The 20,001-nt window shown below is 43.5% G+C and overlaps 1 protein-coding gene across 7 annotated transcripts in view; it reads right to left on the bottom strand.

The window, feature by feature from the left end:
* The window catches only part of DYNC1I2 (dynein cytoplasmic 1 intermediate chain 2), a 1,097,199-nt gene that overhangs the window by 244,134 nt on the left and 833,064 nt on the right, over positions 1–20,001 (bottom strand). For all 7 annotated transcript variants that reach the window (XM_069616204.1, XM_069616201.1, XM_069616199.1 and 4 more), the window contains one exon: positions 11,363–11,496. In XM_069616204.1, the coding sequence (XP_069472305.1) occupies positions 11,363–11,496 (134 nt within the window). The remainder of the gene's footprint in view (positions 1–11,362; positions 11,497–20,001) is intronic.

The following is a 20,001-nucleotide window of genomic DNA, read 5'->3' as shown; positions in this document are numbered from 1 at the left end:
ACAGAAAATAACTTGATAGGATTTCAGCAAAAGACAATGTAATCACTTTCTTGGACAATTCACCCCCCCCTTTTATGCAATGCAAGGAAATGGAGGGAAGGCACACAGTTCTCAGAAATGCAATTAAATGTGATTCAGTTCACCCCAGCAAGCTTAGACTACAGAAGTTGGAAACAGAGGCCCAAAATGCTTTTATATGTGCTGGCAATGAAGTGAAAAATATGCTAAAATGCTTTTAATTCCCTCTAGAGGTTCAGGTTGAGGATTAGTTGGTTTAAATTAGTTACAGGTTTACTTTAGCAATGTCCTAGGAATGATTAGCAGGTTAAACGAATTTCTGCAACGGAAGCAAAAACAAACTGCTGTTTTCACACGTGCAGAAATTTGCAAATCGCGGTAAAATTCGCGCTTGCGCCGGGCGCGATTACAGAGGAACTACAAGGACTATCACTATCGTTTTGGGGTCCTAGGACAGCCTAGGATCTCAGCTTCCAGATGAAAGTTACTGCAAGTCTCTAGCACAAACGGTCACGGAGATATTAGCGATTAAATAAAGGTCATTTTTCAGATTTGAAATTTTAAAGTTCAAAAAGACAAGTGCAGCTTGCAACTAGAAAATGACAAGTGACAGCTTTACAAATGACAGGTGACAGTTAGGAGACAGTTCTACTTAGATTAAAATAGGATTGAATTATATTATTTCAACTAAGAGATTGGTTCTGCACAGTCTGCTAGGTACTCACAATATATTTTTTAAAATATGCCTCGCCACGGATCTGGTCAGGTTTTGGACTGGACTCCGGTCTGGTCTGGGTCTCTTCACAGTGATCTGGGTCAGCTCTGCTCTGCTGGTCTGGGTCTCTTCACAGTGATCTGGGTCAGCTCTGCTCTGCTGGTCTGGGTTTCTTCACAGTGATCTGGGTCAGCTCTGCTGGTCTGGTCTGGGTTTCTGGTTCTGGATATTGATAGATTTGAAGTCTGGATCTTTCTGCACAGCTTTCTCTAGAGATTGATGGAGGTAAAGTATGGATTTTCCAGCAGAGCGTCCCGCAGCAAATGGATTTGAAGGTCCCTATCTGTCCTGTCTGTCTGCTTTTATGTGTTTTGAAAATGGGTGTGTGTGCAGCATCACTAGGCTCTACCCCTCTCCACTTATCATTGGCCAAGCTTTCATTTCTCCCCTGATTGGGGGAGCCAAGTTATGTCAGAGTGATGTCATTTTACAGCCTGCAGAAAGTCCACTCCTCCTGTCAACTTGCACACAAATCTAGATTTGAACCAAATACATATTTGCAGAGGTACATATTGTTTTAAAATTACACGCACCCATCACATATCACAGGAGGTATCCCCTGTTCAAACTCTGCTCTTCCTGAGAGCTTGCATTCAGAAATGGCAATATTTTGCACTTTTTAACTGGTTTGCAATTTCGGACATTAACCCAAATTTACACACATGTGCGCAAGGAGTATGGACATTAGTTGATGAAGTGTCAGATTTTTAACGTGCATAAATTTTGAGTAATATCCTCTTTTCCGCTAAAACCCCCCTGAACATACCACCGGGTCCTAACACGTCTTAAAATGTGGGCAGAAAAATCACAAGATTTATGGTGTCATTTAAATAATTTTCACAAGTCCGTACTATGAGTTATTCATCTTTTTAGAGTTATGTTCTGCCCCCAAAGGGGTGTGGTTTCCCCCCAGCACAAGGTTGAATTTCTGGTTTTTCCAGTTCTGCCAAGCCAGCTTGCTCTCACAGGCAGTGCCCCTCCCCTGTCCTTCCAGGAGGAAGCTCCATTTACGACTCCCGCCAATAAAACATTTGCCTGAGTCAGGACAGGGCTTTGTTCAGAGCTCCTGTATTCTGTGGGGGCTCCCCTTAATTCAATTATCAGAGAGATGGCATATCCTTAGTGTGGCCAGCAAAAGGCAGATAGGCCTGGGAACACAGCTGTGACTCAAGTTTCACTCCTGATGGGGGGTAGTTGCCAGGCAAAATTGGAATCTCTTTAAGCCAGTTTTTAGCTACATGTCATTTCTGTTCCCCAGTTTTCTGCATTCAAATAAAACTAAACATTTTTACATATACAGCTAGAATGCTGATTCTAAGTTTAAAACTATGACATTTAAACAATTGAAACCTATGTGACACTCAAAAGTAGGTCACTCAGTCAATTTAAACATTTAGATTTTTAGTGTCTTTCAGTCCAAATTTACTTAAACTGCTGAAATCCACAGCTCAGCCAGTCTTGTTATAAACCTTCAAGTCACTTCAGAAATAACCTTACATTGTATCCACCTCTCAGTAAGTCTTTCTTTGGCCTGCTTTGGGTTCATTTATTCAGTTTTATACAAAAAGTAAAATCTGGTGTTGTTTTAAAACGCCGGCATTTGGATAGTGGTGAGTACTGGTACTGCACCCCTTTTTGGGATTTAAGAAAATGAATTCCCAACAGTTATGGGTTTGCTTTTGGCAATCAGCATTGCCACTCCCAATGGTTTCAGACTACTGTGTGGGTAGTCCAATCGTGGTTTTAGGCAGTGTCCTTCTGTGCCCATAACATCGGCAAAAATGAGTGGCAGCCTATTCTTCATGCATTTCCCTGTGCATTTTCTGGGAAGCTCTGGCCATCATGATGTTTTCCATGTCAGTACTGCACAGTTTTGAGGTAGGGCTTGGATGCGTGGATAAAAACATCCCACAGACTAAGGGAAGACGCAAGCTAGCATCACCAGCCAAGTAGAGCTGCATCAGAACAGACAACACCCTACGCACCCGAGCACGCCCCAGTGGAGACCAGGTGAGCGTAACAATCTCTCCCAGAACTAACGGATGCCCTTGGAATTGGCCCCCTTTCCACGTTCCAATACATACAAATAAAGGGTATTCTGACGAGACCAATGTGGAAGCCCCAACTGATGATAGATCTCACACCCTTTGAGAAGATACTAGACTCCAGAACAGAAATGAAGGGCTTGAAATCCGCGATGTATAAAGAACGGGTGGGAGGTGGGGGGGGATGGAAACTACAGACTCATTGAGAGACAGATGGGGAAAGGATTTTGGTGAACAGATCACCCCGGACCTATAGGAAACCATATGCCAAGCGGCAACACAAATCTCCATCTCGAACCAATACAAACTTCATGCCATTAAATTGCTACATAGATGGCAATACGCCCGTTAGATTATCCAAAATGTTCCAAACAGCTAATCCAAAATGTTGGCAGAGATGGAGAAAACGCTGACTACTGGCACATGTGGTGGGGTTGCACCCGAATAAAAGTTTTCTGGAATAAAGTCCTGGGCTGGATTAAAGAGATTGATGGCATTACCAGAACAGCCGATCCTTACCTTATGCTGTTTGGCCTCGAAAAAAACAGACGAATGGATCATAGTAAGAGATCTAGCCCCACAACTGCTGCTGGCAGCTTGAGCTGTGCTTGTTATGAAATGGAAATCCACCTCATTACCCACTAAAAATGAATGGATCAATGTTGCCACCAATATATGCATAATAGAGCACATAACAGCGTCACTGCACGGAAGGTCATCACAAGCTGAGGCCCTATGGATGGATTTCAAGAACAAATACCTTCCTGGTGGTCTCTTTCGTGGCTCAACCAATACTCTGACATGTGAGGGGTAGGACACAATCTAAAGGCATGCCCTGGAACCGCCCTGAAGTACTTTCACTCTGGAAGTGATCCCTACAACACGCAGAAACTGCGATTCTCATCTGACAAACGCTGCAATGATTGAGTTAAGAACTGCATGACGGACGGGGGGAGTGGCAGAGGGGGGACGAAGGGGGGGGGGGGAGTCATGTATTCATACAAGACCTAATCAGAGACAAGGAACTTGTAAACACAAGTACCTAATATATTGAATCTTACTGATTTGTCTTGCAACCCTAAGCTTTGAAATGTTTTTTGTATCATGACTCATTTGTAAACCTAATAAAGCCAAATTTACACAAAAAAATACATTCCATTACCATACGTCGGAGTATGAAGCTGTGTGGCGACATATACATGCAATTTTATACATACTAGGCAAAAACATCAGTAGCATTATGTACAAAAAACAGATGGTAACATAAGGTGTAGGTAGGTACTAGTCAGGTTAGATGTCGTGTTCCTTTATCCATTGGATGAGGTTGGATCTGAAGCGTAGGTAGGGTAAGTCTTCCCTTAAGGAAGGTGGGAGTGAGTTCCAATTCTGAGTGGCTCTGACCGGGAAACTACTTCCACCTGTTTTTGTGCGTCTGAATCTGGGCACTATGAGGAGGTTAGCTGTAGCTGTTCTAGAAGGGCGGTTGGAGGATTGTTTCATAAATCTAAGGTATTGTGGGGTGGCTTGGTGTAAGCATTTGTGAGTTAGGGAGACTGTTTTGAGGAAGATTTTGTCTTTAGTGGAAAGCCAATTGACAGATCTTCTCAGATCAGATATGTGGGATTTCTTGGGAATATTGAAGGCTGCTCTCAGGGTATTGTTTTGTAAGATCTGAATCTTATTAGTAATGTATTTATTGCTCCCTGCATATAAAGCATTGCAGTAGTCTAATTTCGATAGTATAAGGGCTCTTGATAGGGTAATACAGTTGTTAGGTGAAAGGAAGGGCTTGGCTGCTCTGATTAGCTTACAAGTACAGGCCGTAGCTGAAGCCATGGAATTGACTTGTTTTTTAAAGTGGAGAGTAGAATCTAAGTAGAATCCAAGGGTTTTGACCTCCTTGGCTACTGTGATATTGTTATTGCCAATTATGAAATTCGAGTAGAGGTGGCCCAGTTTGTTAAGGTTAGCCGTCGTGCCGACAATAAGGAGTTCCGTTTTGTCATAATTCACGCATAGACCATGAGAAGCCATCCATGCCTGGATTATGAGATACACTCTGTTCACAAAGGTCAAATGCTTGTTGTAGTCTCCAGTCAGCGGGATGAGGATCTGTGCATCATCTGCGTAGTTTGTGTAGGTGATACCCAGGCCATCTAGATCATCAAAAAGAGGCTTTGTGAAAATATTTTACAGGGTGGGTGAGACGCAGGAACCCTGGGGAACACCGCAAGTAATGGGCATTGGGACGGCAGATGCTGAGGGTGAGAAGACCCGCATCGCTCTGTTGTTGAGGAAGGATTGAATCCATCCTATAGCTGCTTGTGAGAAGTGCGTGGCGGAGTCTAAGTGATGGCAGAGGGTCTTGTGGTCGACCAAATCGAACGCCGCTGAGAGGTCAAGTAGCAAGAGGAGTGCTGTTTTGCCGTTAACTCTCAGGGTGTCTATTTGTGCTTTAAGGTCGATCAATGAGGTTTCCGTTCCATGTTGTGGTCTAAAGCCTGATTGGGGTACTCCTAGAAGGTGGTTATGTTCCAGGTATTGTTGTATTTGTATATATGCCACTTTGTTTAGAATTTTTCAACTTCTAAAGTGGATACTTTCTTGAAGTTGAAGCGTGGTGTAGATGGGATAAAATGGGCGGGGGGTGAAGGGGTTGGGTTCGTAGAAGTGGTGATGGTGTTAGGATTAAAGGCCAGGAGGAGAGAGTCTTTTTTGTTGTTGATTTTCACCTGGAGGGTTGTTATCTTTTTGGCTAGGGCGCTCTGAATGCTTGTGCACCAGTTTTTGTCTTTGAGGCAGGTGTCGGGGGCTAGAATAGGTGTTTCTATTTCTTTCAGAATGGTGAACAGTTCTTTGGTATTAGAGTTTGCTTGGGAGATACAAAGGTTGTAGGAGTCTTGTTTGGCTAGGATTCTTTCTTTTTGTACAGTGAAGCTAATTTAGTGAGGTTGTTTTTGTTGGTATCGGATGGATCCCGTCTCCAAATTAGTTCGCATTTGCGTTTCTTTAATCTAATAGCTTTTAGGTGGGGAGAGAACTAAGTATTCACATGTTTCTTCTGTTTACACTTTCTGATTTTTAGCGGTGCAATGGTATCAAGAGCTGATAGCATTACTTTATTGTACTCATCAATCAGCGTGAAGGGGTCTGTAAGGGTAGGGAGAGAATTGAGAGTAGGAAGGATTAAAGGAATGAGTTTGTCGGCCTTAATATTCTTTTGAACTCTAGTGGGGATGGCGGGAGCTTTGCTGTCGACAGTTTGGGGGGATGTAGCTTCTAAAGAGAAGGAAATCAGATGGTGATCGGACCAGGGCACAGGTATTATAGAGGTAATGGAGGTCTGGCAATTATGTTCCGCTATCCAGTCAAGGGTTCTACCTTTGGAGTGGGTGGCGCCAGTTACTTTTTGGGTAAAACTCTAGTTCCTCGTGGGAATCATTAATCAACGAGGCTTTAGGATCCGCAGGTTCTTTGAAGCCTAGGTTAAGGTCTCCTAGGAGAAGGCAAGGTGTGGCATTTGTAAGGTTATTAGATAAGATATTGGTGATATATTCTTCAATGGATCCTAGAGGACCTGGGGGTCTGTAAATGAGGTGGAAGGATATGGTCTGGGTATCTGAAATGGTCAGTTTGGCAGTCAGGGCTTCGCAGGAGTCAACATTAGTTGGAGGTGCAAGTCTTAATGCTAGGCAGGTTTTGGCAATTATGGCGAGGCCGCCATCTCAGGAAGAAGTGCGGTCTTCTCTTAAGAGGGTGTAGTCCTCAGGGATGGCTAGTATAATCGCTGGGCCAGCTGCTGAATGGAGCAAAGATTCAGTAATGCACATACCACTTGTGCATTTGTAACCCCTATGTCAACATGTGGGCACCTAAAATATGTTGAATTTGTATGCAACTCCTGCAGCAGGAGAGCCGCAAATGTGCAGGCATAATAAATGTGATGTTAGTACCAGAGAATATCATTGAAATATGCGTTAGGATTACCGATAAAGTTTGGAGGGCAAAGAACGAAAAAACTGTACCATGTAACAGACCATAACCAGGACTCTCAAGGGGCCTGTTACAGCTACTGATTAAATGCACAGTGCACCACGTTATACAAATGTGTAAAAAAAGATTAGGCAAATGTAAGCTGATTAATTTATGTATTGTTATTCTGGAATTATGAAATCCGATTACTGAACTTAAATGTGAAAAGGTTTAGCAGTTTGTTACAATGTGTAAGTGAAAGGGCTCAAGCTAGGATCCCAGATTCAATGCCAACAGTTTTGAAAATGGAACATTCCAAGCTGACTGACAGGAAGAGTTTCTCTGAGGGGAAAAGGAATTGACAGTTGAAAGCTGATATAGAGCTGACAGACACTTTGACATTGGGAAACCCTCTCAGGCCTAGGTTCCTCTCTTTGACCTAGGTCCCCGCCATTCTCTTTGACCTAGGACCCAGCCAGTCAACAAACAGCCCAGCTGGGAATTCCTGGGAATTTTTAACTTTAACTCTGTGGCCCAGCTGGTGAGCTCTTGCTTGATGAAAGGAGATGGCAATATTCTGAGAGCATGGAGGAAACACTGAAGCAGCAGGGTTGCACTGCCATGTAGTCTGGATTGTTGCAAAGTCTGGAGATGCCTGACCGGTTGACATCCAAGGTGAAGAAGGCAAAGCCACTTTAGGGTGCCTCCAGATGAAACGATCTGCAGTCAGAAGAGCCCTGGTAGTAACGCTACAAAGTTGTCCTGATGAAACGGATTCTGAAATGAAAGTGCAGACTACTGTTTTTTGGTCAACTGTGCACTCTGTAGGCTTCAGCTGGGAGATGGTTTTATTTTTGGGCATAGAACTCGGTTCGTCCTTGCCCTCCCACTTCGATAGAGTGTTCCCGCTACCAGTCGGAACAAGGCCTTTTTCGCTAAGCCTGAGATTACCAGCTATCAAACCCTTAACTGAATCTCAGACTCAGAAAGACTATTAAAAAGGGATAGTGTGCTTGTCAGCCAAATCGAATGACATCTTAATATGAACTTGTACACAGTTGTTTATAGTTCTGCTCCACTTGGTTTATTGTTCATGGTTTGGATAAAAGAGGAAATAAGAAAACGGTTTTAAAACCAGGAGTCAGTGTAAAAGTGCTTGTGAGTCACTAGTTTGCCCAATGGTTACTTGGAGAACCCACATTACTCGAAGTGGAAGCACCCTGTATGTATCCTGGGTATAAGAATGTTCAAAGGATTCAAATGATATGCATTATCTGGTAACAGACCCTCTCCTGTGCAGGTCCACTGCCACTGCACATTCCTCCAATCATCCAGGGACCACATATACTCAGGAAATTCAAAAGGGAGGAAACAGGCTTGCAAATTCACTATAGAACACGTTGTGTAGCATTTTCATCATTTGATCCACTGCAATAACTAAAGTTGAAATGCATGTTAACAAATTGGAGTACCACTATGGTTCAGAAGATGGCCGAGTGTTCAGCACTCATGCAGTGATCTGGGCTCATATGCCCGAGGACACTACCAGCTGAACCTCCTCAGTTATTTTTCCTTTTCTCACTTTCCCCCAGAAGCTCACTGTCTCCAGAGCCCTGGGTCTCTCTAGCCTGGACTACTACAACAGCCTATTTCTCCATCTGCCTTCCTCTACTCTCAGCCCTCTGCAACAAATGCAGAACAGGATTATGAGATTTGACCTTGGCCTCAAACCCAGGGACTGTATCTCTCCAGCCCTGAAATCTCTCCACTGGCTCCCAGTGGCTGCAAGGATCAAGTTCATGACCCTCTGCATCGTCCACAAGGCTTTCTGGTGCCAGGACCCGCGCTATATCCAACTCACTCTTACTAAACACCTTCCTTCTCGAGCCTTTTGCTCAGCCAACTCCAACACTCTGAGGGTCAGACGCTTGTCCAGGCAGAGAGTAGGGGGTAGATCCCTCTCCTCTGCAGGTGCCTCCCTCTGGAATGGCCTCCCTGCCCCTCTCAAACTTGAGCCATAACACCTGAAGTTCTGGAAGCAGCTAAAGACCTTCCCCTTTTAGCTGTTTTTTTGTTCCTCTATCACTCTCTCCCGCGCCCCTCACCCCTGCATCCCTCTCCCCTGCCCCCCCTGCTGACCTACCGGTCTGCTGCACTGACTGGTTGCCTGGCTACCCTCAGAGTCTCACTGGGTACTAGGCCCCTCCACGACCAGTAGCCCCTACAGTGCCTCTGGGCTTACAGCGCACCTAGGGGCTGTATCTGGAAGCCTACAGTCCCCTGCTTCCTTGCACTTACTCAGATGTGCTGCACTTACTCAGAGCAATGCTGCACTGATTGCAGTTCCCCCTTCCCTCCCTGCTGTACTTTGCGTATCGCACTTGCACGATCTGAATGACACAAGGCCTAGTAAGAAACTTTGTTTTGTTCTGCCTCTGTCTTCCCTTCCTCGTCTTGTCACGCCTACAAACACTTGTGTACAGGCGCGTTATAAAAGACTTATCTGTACTGCTAATGTTGAAGTGCCATGTGTTTATTATTCTGATTTCAGCAAGGGCAAAGGGAGTATGGGAGCTACTTGAAGGGAGCACACATGCTTATTTGAATTGCTGTTGGGGCAGCATATCAAGCTTTGGGTTGTGATCAGGACGAGGGGGTGTAAACGACCAGAGAGTTGGAATCCTTTTTTTCTTTGGTTCCAGTGGAGCACCAGAAGTATCAGGGCCCCAAAATCCCTTAAGATGGTCCTGCATCACAGCCTTCCATGCACCACTTTAATTAAATGGTGTCCTCTGTACAAAATATATTGCTACGGTGCTCTTGCCCCATACACTGCGCTCTCTCCTGTACCCTGCACAAGATAGTTGCGACAATGCCGCCGCTTAGTTCCTGGCACTTCAAGACTCATCAGCGCATTGCATGCAGCCACCTGAAATTAAGAGAAATACTTGCTGAAAAGTACCATATTATATTTTATGTATCACAATCATTGGGATTTCAAGGAGTGATTCCGGAGAACATAATTAATCCAAGGGAGATGCAAGGTTATCCTTTTCAATCTGGAAAATTTCGATAGTTTAAGTTGATAGCTGAACTCATTGGAATTTAGAGAAAAATAAAATTACAGTTGTCAATTTCAGAAGTCAATCAGTTCACCCCTGGTTTGGGTAAACCAGCTCTAATTGAGGCTTTTTAAAATAAAGGTTTTGAATGGAGCAAGTTGGGAATTACATGTTTGGGGATGTCATCAGATAGGGAGTGGTGAAATCGCTCCAAGAGCTGCACCCAGAGTTTGGAGAGCAGAAGGAGGCAGGGTGTTTATTTGGATACCTGTAAATTTTAAGTTTTACTGATAGTATTCTAATAGTTTACAGGGATTGTGCACCGTTTGATGGCATTTTGCACCTACTGTAGCAGAAATGCAGGATTGTCCGAATATATCAAATACTGCATCGGTTTTGAGCCTCATCTAACAGATTAGGCACCCTGTGCACAAATCTCAGAAAGATGCAACCTTTGACCATGTTTCAATGTTATTTCACTGCACATGCACGCTCAGAATGTCACAAGGCCTAGTTGGACCGATGTTCCTTCCCATTTATTCTTTGTCATTTTCATTTTTTATTCGTGCCTTTGCTCCCTTCCCTTGTGACACTTTGAAACACTGTCTTGCTGTATAAGTGCCTTATAAATATCCAATTCATTTTTATTTTAAAAAGGCAAGACAACAGAGGCACAATGACGTCCGTGGACTCTCCTCTATGTGGGAGACAGATGTTACAAGAGGGAGATTGACAGCAGATTTTCTGGTCATGCCATGAGATCCAACTAATCTGGTAGTAGTATTAAGAGGGAAGCGAGTACGATATTCCAAAGAGTTCTGTCTGGGAAAGAAGTTTGTCCTGCTGTGGTTCAACTAGAGCAATTTAGGCCAGCAGGAGAACTTACTAATATTTTTGAGGTCCCTGGTGCTGCAGAGTTTAACTGCCTGAAGATTGAAATCAGAAGTAGTCTAAAGCAATTTGCACCGAAGAAGGAAGATGAAATATATTATGCACCCATATATTATTTTCTTCTTTATAAGAAATCAGCTGCTACATGATGTTTTTAGGAATCTGGGGAAAATGCAATACTTATAGGATCTGGAGGATTAGCAGTGTGGAGGGCAGAGGGGCAATTTCATTAAACAAATAGGGTTGCAGTTGGATGCACAGCAGTGTTCTCCTTAACTCACCTGTGCACAAATCAAACTATGAACTGTCGCTTGATCAGAAAGGAAAATATTCATTATTTTAAGGTTGTACATTTTGATAATGCTTTGAATTCCAATACAAAAGGCATGACTGACAATGGCCTTCTTGTTGATTTTATATTAGTTACATTTCAGTTTTTATATGCATGTGATATTTTGCTAATAGAGTAGTATTTGAACACATGCATTTTTGTACTCTTCTTTCAGTGTCACCTAGTTAATGGTAGCAGAGCATCATACTCCTGCAACAAGAAGAAATCTCATGTTACAAAAAAGGAATGATTTAACGTTTTATTCTACCTGCCATGACGACATGCTGTGTACACAGAGCCCTCCTCACTTCCAACAACAAAGTTGTTGACATCTCCAACAGGGAAAGACATAGAGGTGACAGCTACGGCCTTGGATTGCTTATGAATCAGTTCCATGCTATCCTGTTGAGAGAATATGACAGTTATATTTTCAAACTTGACATCTTCACTTGACTTTATAACCTATATGCCTCCCAATACCATCCATTTTCAGGCCACTTATTTTCAAGAGAAGTCCTGCATTTACATAAGCAACATTGCTTATTACATGGAATACACTTCTGTACTTTGCAGAAACTGAATAAAATAACTAACAACAAGACATTACTCACCATTACTTTGAACTAAAGGAAAAACAAATGCTGCCTGTTCGTGCTGCTAGAGTCCTTGTTTCATAAATGCTGGCCTTAGTCATTTTAAATAGGACTACATATTTACATGATCAACTCCCTTATGAAATACATGCAACCTGCATACTTACTAAAGTACAAAAGGGAAATGCCTGCGTGCCTCCAAAGTCAAGATACCCAGTCTAAGAAAATGTCGACAGGCGCGGGTTCAAATCTGACGACCAATGTAACTACCAGTAATGGCACAGTGCAACCTCAAGAAACTGTATTAAAGAGGCGTCCTTGTGGGCTGACTAGCTCAATTAAGTGATAATTGTAGAATGTCATGTAAAAAAGATGATGCAATGTATAAAACCTATTGTGACATACTGTTAAATAAATTTAATAAACCGAGTGTTTCATGGCGCCTAGATCCCCCATTCCTTTTAGACACACACTCGTAAATGTGTTAAGTTCTCACTGGCATGAAGGAAGAGATATGAATCAAGTTAAAGCATAGCTGTTCTTCGAACCACAGGGTTCGAAATTTCGTTCACCTACTGTAGGTCACCTCTTCATTTCCAGAGATTCTCTTTGGAAACGAGAAGAACGAATACCAAACAGTGACACCCAAAAAGCAACTTCCTCTTTTGGAGCAATATTTCTAAGACCCCTAGGGAGCGATGGGAGGCCTTAGCCTGCTTGAGCTTAATCCAGAATTTGTTCACATTAACGTAACACTCCCTAATGGTAGGATCTGGACTATCATATGGGAAGACATAGAAGGGCGGTGTCCCAGTTCGCTGTTTCTTATATAAAAGGCAAAACGCCCATTCAAAGGCTGTTAGAAGATTTGGCATACCCCTCAACTCACATGCTTTTGGGGGTTAATCGTGCTTCCCTGGAGATGACAGATGGTAGAATCAGGAGGCAAAGTACCAGCATTTTTTGTTTAATGCAGGTGCAAATAATTCTCTATCTGGATATCCACGTTAGGAAAACCAGCATGAACTACTGAGGATTTACCCCTGACGTGTGAGATTCTTCTAAGTCTCTATTTAAAAGACTGTTTAAGGAATCTGCCACAACAATTTGCCTTCCTGGTAGGTGTTGAGCATTTATTCCTAATATGTGTGTGCCCACATCAATAATGCTTGAGCCTCCTGGAAAAGCTATAGGGATTTGGCCTCTCTCAATTATATAGAATATAGTATGTTGCCAGTTCTATTGTCTCTCTGAATCCCGACAGTCCCGTCCACTGTTAAGGGGAGAAAGGTTTTGAGGGCCATTGTTTTGTCTTTTTATCCCATAATGTGATGAGCAAACTTGCTACCTGTTCGGACAATAAACCCTGCACTTGCTACTTAGGCAGATGTGTTCACCATGCTGAGATTGAAGCATCTGAAATAGGTTTCTTCTGGTGCTTTAGCTCCTGAATTGCACTATTTTCACCGCTTTGGGTTTGTGAATCCAGCAACTCAAGGTGATCTTGCACACCTCTTTGTAGATTGATCCTGGCTATTGAAGATCTAACTTGCTGTTGTATTTGCAGTCTGCAAAAAAATAATTAACATACTTCAAGATGACATCAACCCAGGATCCTCTGGGACAAGCAACCCAATATACCAACCTCCTGTTGTAGAAACACAGACACTGGATTATATTAACAAGGGACATAACTTCCTGTTTTGTGAGTTTGACATGAGATACCTTTGTATCGAAAAATCATCTAGCAAACTGTAGCTGTGTTGATGGTTCAACGCAGACCTCTCAAGAATGATGGAAGCCCCAGTTTGCGCAGTAGACAAACCACTTCCTGCACCACGTTTCTGGCTCCTATTTTGGACAGAAAATTAATTAAGCATTCATCCAAATTTGGGTATTTGGGCTTTGTAAAGGAGCTGGTAATGTTCTCTCAGATAGTTGAACCTCAGACGTTATGATGCTTATGAATAGGAAGGTGAAGGTACACCTCCAGCAAATCTAAAACAAGTAGACCATTTAGGTGTTGAATTGTTGGAATCGCTGACAGGATAGTATATTAACATCTGCATAGAATATTACCATCTTGCAGGTTTTCTTTACGATTTACTTGTTGGCTCTCCTCAAAGTCCTAAAATTTGTTTCTGAATCTTTTTTTATTTTTTTTTAATTATTTGTATATAATCTGTTTAGATTTTTACAAAAAAAAAAGGTTTTTCAGTTCTTGAAGTGAAAGAAGGACGTTTCTGCGTAATTGGTAATTTCTCAAGGAGGACCAAGAAAGCGAAGAAAGAGCGAAGAGAGAGCCTTTTCCGATGGTTTACTTCTGTGTCATCTGCGACGTCTTCTCTAATGCAATGGTTAACAGTTTGGTAGCTGCTATAAACCACCTTGTTTGGGCTCCCGTGATGAGGCGGTTCCACCAAATGTTGTTGTCAACGACGTAAGACAGTTCGTACACAGGACCGAAGAAGGCCTTTTTTTCTTTGTCAATTGCAGGACAAACCATCAAGAGGTGTTTGATAGATTCTGTGGATTGAGCATCTCTGCAGAGTCTACAGGATCTTTCTTAAGTTACTGAGCGGATGGCTAAAACGTCTTGTGTCGGAAAAAGATTTAGACAGGCTTTCAACAGAGTTCTCATAAGGAGTTTGCTCGGGTATTTCGTACAATATTCCATCGTTTTTTTCAGTTTATTGAAGACTGGTGGCAAGTGGGCTAGCAGTTTGTTCGCTACAGCATTGTCGTTTGTTTTTATCCAATCAAGCCATTCCATTTTTGTTTTTATTCTCAGAGGGTTCTGGATAAGTTGTTCTTCTGAGCACGGTATATCTTGCAATATACGTCTTTGTTTCTCAGCCCAGTTGTTAAGGAATGTGTTGCTCCCTTTAGATAAGTCCTCAGAAATCATCCTATATATTTCCAGGCTTTCTGGGTTCCTGATTTTTCCGTACAGTTGAATGGTACTCTGAGCGACCACTGCCTCCATGGAAAGCAGCCCAAGTTCACGTCTTATAGGTGCCACGGGTGTCGATTTCGGTAGGCCTAATGTTGCTCTCCAGATGAAACCTTCTAATTTGGTCCATAGGGTCGAAGGAATAGCGGGGCTGGTATCCATGCTATAAGTTAATGCTGGAATTACTTTTGACTTATAGAATTGGATTGCCGGTAGAAGACTGTATTTACCGTATTTTCTGTCGATTGCTCGTAGTTGGGCCGTTAAGTTTTTGGCTTTTGTCCGCAGGGTTGCCTGCATACTTAAACCTCTTTTCATGCTGTCAATGTCGACTCCAAGGTATTTGAATGTGGAGACAATTTCGATTTTAGAGTGGTCAAGGTACCACTTCAAGGACTCCTTTTTTTTCGGCCCCTGCTTCTGAAGAATCAGGACTTTCGTTTTAGATTTATTGATCTCCAAGTTGTTTTCCTTGGTGTATTGGGCCAAGTTATCCAGTTGGCGTTGAAGGCCCACCTGAGTGTGATCCAGAATGATAAGATCATCGGTGTATAGCAGTCTGTTAACCGTTGTATTTCCAATTTTCGGCGGAAAGGATCTAATCAGATCTTGTGAGGCTTTGAAATCGCCAAGGAAGGAGATGAAGAGAGCAGGGGCAAGAGGGCATCCCTGTTTTACTCCACGATTAGATGGTATGAGGTTGGAAAGTAGCCCTTGGTGGTTTAGTCTGACTGAAACACTGGTGTTGGTGTGTAAGGCGATGATCGGGTCAAGGATCCGGTTAGGGCAGTTCCACTTCTTCAGTTTGATCCAGAGTTTCGATCTGTCAACTCTATCGAAGGCCTGGGATAAATCCACGAAGGCTAGGAAAATTCTCAGGGCACCCAGCAAAACTTTTTCTTTCAGGATGTTTAGAATCATTATATTAGCACCTCTACTAACATTTTTCTGAAATCCTGTTTGGAGTGGGTCCCTGGCCGGAGAGATTCTTGCCCAGTTCTGGAAGTGGGTCAAAAGGCTAGTAGCAAAGACTTTACCGATGACGTCCAATAAAGCTATAGGATGGTAGTTGGAGGGGTCTTCCCTGATGCCTTTTTTGAAGATTGGAACGATGATTGCTTGATTCCATGAGCTATGGATTGTCTTTCGTTCTTTGCAGTCTTTGAAAATCATGCTCAGGACCGCTGACCAAGCCTCCGGATGTTGCCTTAAATCAGTATTTGCTAGACCGTCGGGCCCAGGAGCGCGCGACAGTTTCAATTTTGAAATGATAGACCTTCTATCTTCTATATTGGAGAGATCAACCCAGTTAGATTTTGTAGAAGGTTTTGTCCTCTCGATGGCGGAGGGAGGATGATCAAACAGTTTTGAAAAATGGTTAATCCAACACTCTTCGGAGACCGCGTTTATCATCTGAGAATTAGGATGGGGTTTGGTGGTGTTGACTATTTTCCAAAATTCTCGAGTTTTTTTGTTGGCTATGATCTTCATCATATTTTCGGCGTCGGCTTGGTAGATGGCTGATTTGATGTTTCTTATCCACTGTTTGTAGAGTCTCAGCTCGCAAAGATAGGATTCCCAAAGCGTAGGAGAGCTCGAAGTCATGGCCTCTTTTTAATTTTCTTAAGAGACGACGCCTGATCACTAGGCTCCGATTATAAATGTGGTTGTGATTTTAGGCCTGCTTGTCTAGCCCTTTGAGGTTTGTTGTAGGTCAGAAGCAGCGGGATATAGCTGGACCTGAAGGTTGCATTGTCTGCTTTGATGTCAGAGGTTAAGATTTTGTATTCGTCTGACAAAAGTTTTGATATCGTTTTCGGTCATGCATAGACGAGAGAGCTGCGTGTTGGTCTCAATTGGAATGTTATAGAATTGCTGGTCCCGACGGCTGGTGCTGCAGGTGAGGTTTAGGAGGTTGTGATTGCTCGCTTCCGTTCTGATTACTTCAAAAGAAGCTATATTCGAGTAGATTTTTTCTGAAACAAAGATATAGTTGAGATTTGCTGTAGATTGATCGTGCTCCCATGTGGGAATTGTAATTTGATTAGTAGATTTTGCAGCATTTCGAAGGTTTTTGGAGTTCATTAGTGTGATCCACATTTTTCCTCTTTCTGCCGTTGGTGTTAACTCTGACAGGTTCAAGCAATCGGCATCGAGATCTCCACAGATAAGGATGTTCGAGGTTTCATGTTTAATCATTATTTCATTAATGATGTTTGCTGCTTCGTTGCAAAATTTACCGGGTGACGTTTTTTGTGGGTTCCAGTAGGTGTTGATTATCGGCCAGACTTCATAACAATTTTCATCGCTCGTTGTTATGAGTACTGCCAGAAAAGCATAGGTAGCTGCTATTGTCTTGTTGATAGTTATGTTTGATCCCGTCCGGAAAGCGGTCAGTAGGCCAGAGGATGGTCTGCCATACAGACCTTTTAGGGCAGGCGAGATCTCAATGGTGTAGCCATCTAAAGCGGATTTGTTCAGTAACCAAGTTTCTTGAAGGCAAAGAATATCGTGGACCCCCAGGTTGTAACTACCAATTTTGGTGAGGTGCGTGTGGCCTCTGGTGTTCCATGAAGCTATGGATATGGTAGAATTTTGAAGCGCTTCGTAGTTTGCTTGGGGCCGCCACGGTAGAGAGTTGGCTCCCCTCGTTTGCTGCTATCTTTTAAGGCCAGGTGTAAAGGCATCTCGCAACCAAGACCATGTGCCTTTTGTTGGCTTGGTGTCTGGACGGGGAGTAGACTGGTCTCTAATTTATTTTGCACGTACAAGGCAATCTGGTGATACGGGTCTTCGTTCTTTGTGGTACTCTTTGTACTTTCTTGGTTCACTTTTTTCTTCAATTCTCTTTGGCGTGGTGTTGATTTTTCGAGTAGTCCGATCTATTTGGATATTTCCCCGAATATCTGCGTTCGTTGTGGCCAAATTTTTCCCGACGAGACAGTGTTCTTCCCCGTCTTTTAGATCTGTACAGGTCCTCAGTTTGAGATTTGTATCTATAGTTTTTAGCCGGTGTTTTTTGGGAATTTTCCGATTGGCTCTTGTTGGTATTTACTATGTGGATCTCCGTCAAAAATAAGCCCGCATGATGCAATTTTGCATAGACTTCTTGGGGAATCTCCGGGAGCGCTAGGCTCTTGATGTGTAAGAATATTATATGATATGGCATTTGTAACGTGCCTATACACAAGTGTTTCAAGGCGCGACGAGGTGGGGGGGGAACACGGGGAGACAGACAACGATCCTACTAGGCCAGGTGTCATTCAGACCGCACAAGTGTAAGGGTAGAGGGGACTGGGAGAAGTGCAGGGGGAAGGGGAGAGGGGGGAAAGTGCTGTACATGGTTAGTAGAATACAAGATAAATAATAGGGCCAGCTGGTGGCAAGTGCAAGGAAAGTGCAGTAAAGGTTAGTAGAATACAAGATAAATAATAGGGCCAGCTGGTGGCAAGTGCAAGGTAAGTGCCGGGAGAAGGGGCTGTGGGATACGGAGACAGTCCCGTGGTGCAGGTAGGCAGTGCAAGGGAAGAGTGGCTGGGCCAAGGACCGAGATCGGTGAGTGGTCCAGTAGCAGATTCGGTGCAGGTTCAGTGGATTTAGCAGGGGAGAGAGGGAGAGAAAGCAGAGGCAAAGAGGAAGGTTTTGAGGTGCTTCCGGAACCAGAGATGGTTCTCCTCAACTTTCAGGGAGGCAGGAAGGCAGTTCCAGAGGGAGGCCCCTGCTGCGGAGAGAGATCTACCCCCAGCTCGTTGCTTGGAGAAGCGGCTGACCCTGAGGTAGTTGGAGGTGGATGAGCGAAGAGCTCGAGAAGGAAGATATTTAGGAAGAGAGAGTTGAAGGTATTTTGGCCCAAGGCCCCAGAAGGCCTTGTGGACAATACAGAGGGTTTTGAACTTAATCCTCGCAGCCACTGGGAGCCAGTGCAGTGATTTCAGTCCTGGAGAGATACGGTCCTTGGGCTTGAGGCCAAGGACAAGTCTCGCAGTCCTGTTCTGGATGAGTTGCAAAGGGCGAAGAGTAGAGGCAGGAAGATTTAGCCTTTGCTTGCTTGTTTCTGTGGTAGGGCTCTATGAGTCATCAGACTTTAAGGTGTTAAGTATGTCGACCTGTTTGAGGATCTTGAGGACGGTTCTTCTATTCAGGATCATGTAGTGATCTTCAAATGGTTTTTGTTCGATTTTGAACAGGCGGACAGCGTCTGCAGACTTGCTTTTAGGTTCGGTGTTCGATTGAAGACTTTGTCTTTAGTAGGCAAATGTCTGGTCGAGGAGTTAGATTGGGTAGATTTTAATTTTTGATATAGTTGTTCAATGCTCATGTCTTTCGCCTGGCTTGTATTAGATGGCCTCGTGCCCGGGTTAGAGAGTGGAGATTTGCTAGTGTTTTTTTTTGTTAGTGGCGATTCAATTAAAATTTGGTTTCCAGGACTATCTTCCGTTTCTGTGTCGAGCTCGCAAATTTCTGCTGAGTCCTCATGCTGTGGTAGGTCGATCAAGGAACTTTGACAGATGAATTTGTCAGCCGATCTTGGTGAAGGTATAGGGTGAGTCGTAGTATTGGTAATGTTTTCGAGTTTGTTCAGTTCATGCGAGGTCTCTCCTAGTTTTTTTTTGGTTTCCATTTGAACTCGTTGAGTCTGGCGTCGGTTCTTTGCTCCTTGCACTCGAGTCGTGTTGAGGGCTTCTGAATAGCTTCAAAAAAGGTTGTTTAGCCGTTGAAGCGGTTGCTTTTGTTGAAGTGACACTTTTTAGTGCCGGTTTCGTGGTCACCGTTGGTTGTGGTGAATTTTTGTTTTTTTGAATATCAAAAAGGGGAGCCGTTTTAATGGTTTGTGGTTGGCATGAGGTCTGGGTTTCTTTGTCGTCTGAAGTGGTTTTTTTCTGACTTGTGTTTTGGAGGAGTCGTAGTTTCTCCTCCAGGGCTGACAGCTTCAGGTCCCAGGTTTCTCTATGCTTCTTGTTGGTTTGGTCCAGAGCGGTGATAAAACCTTCCACAAATATCAATTTGGTGTGCATCATTGTTGTAACTGTGATGCTATCTTTTAACGAATCGTTGATACTTTCGTAAAGCTTCCCAAATGGGGCTAGAGCTATTGTTATAGCCGACATGATGGTGGCCAAATCGATGCTTTTAGATGGTCAGTCTTTTGGGGTTGTGGAAGCTATTTCGCTAAGTCTCCCATTTCTTGGGGGAGATCGTGTTCGAGGTGTGAATGGCGATGTTGGTGGAGGTAGAAAAATACCTTCCTCTGTCTGAGTAGGTTGATCTAAGTTTTTAGGTTTCAGAATTTGCTGACTTGAAGCGGTTGGGTCTTCGGTTGAGTCTCAAGTAGTGATTCGGAATTTGGGACTGGGAGAGGCG

This window comes from Ambystoma mexicanum, chromosome 9, assembly GCF_040938575.1.
Source record: "Ambystoma mexicanum isolate Mex_15411 chromosome 9, UKY_AmexF1_1, whole genome shotgun sequence".
NCBI lineage: Eukaryota > Metazoa > Chordata > Amphibia > Caudata > Ambystomatidae > Ambystoma > Ambystoma mexicanum.
Note: the sequence above shows the minus strand (reverse complement) of the source record. Positions and strands in the feature narration are given on the sequence as shown.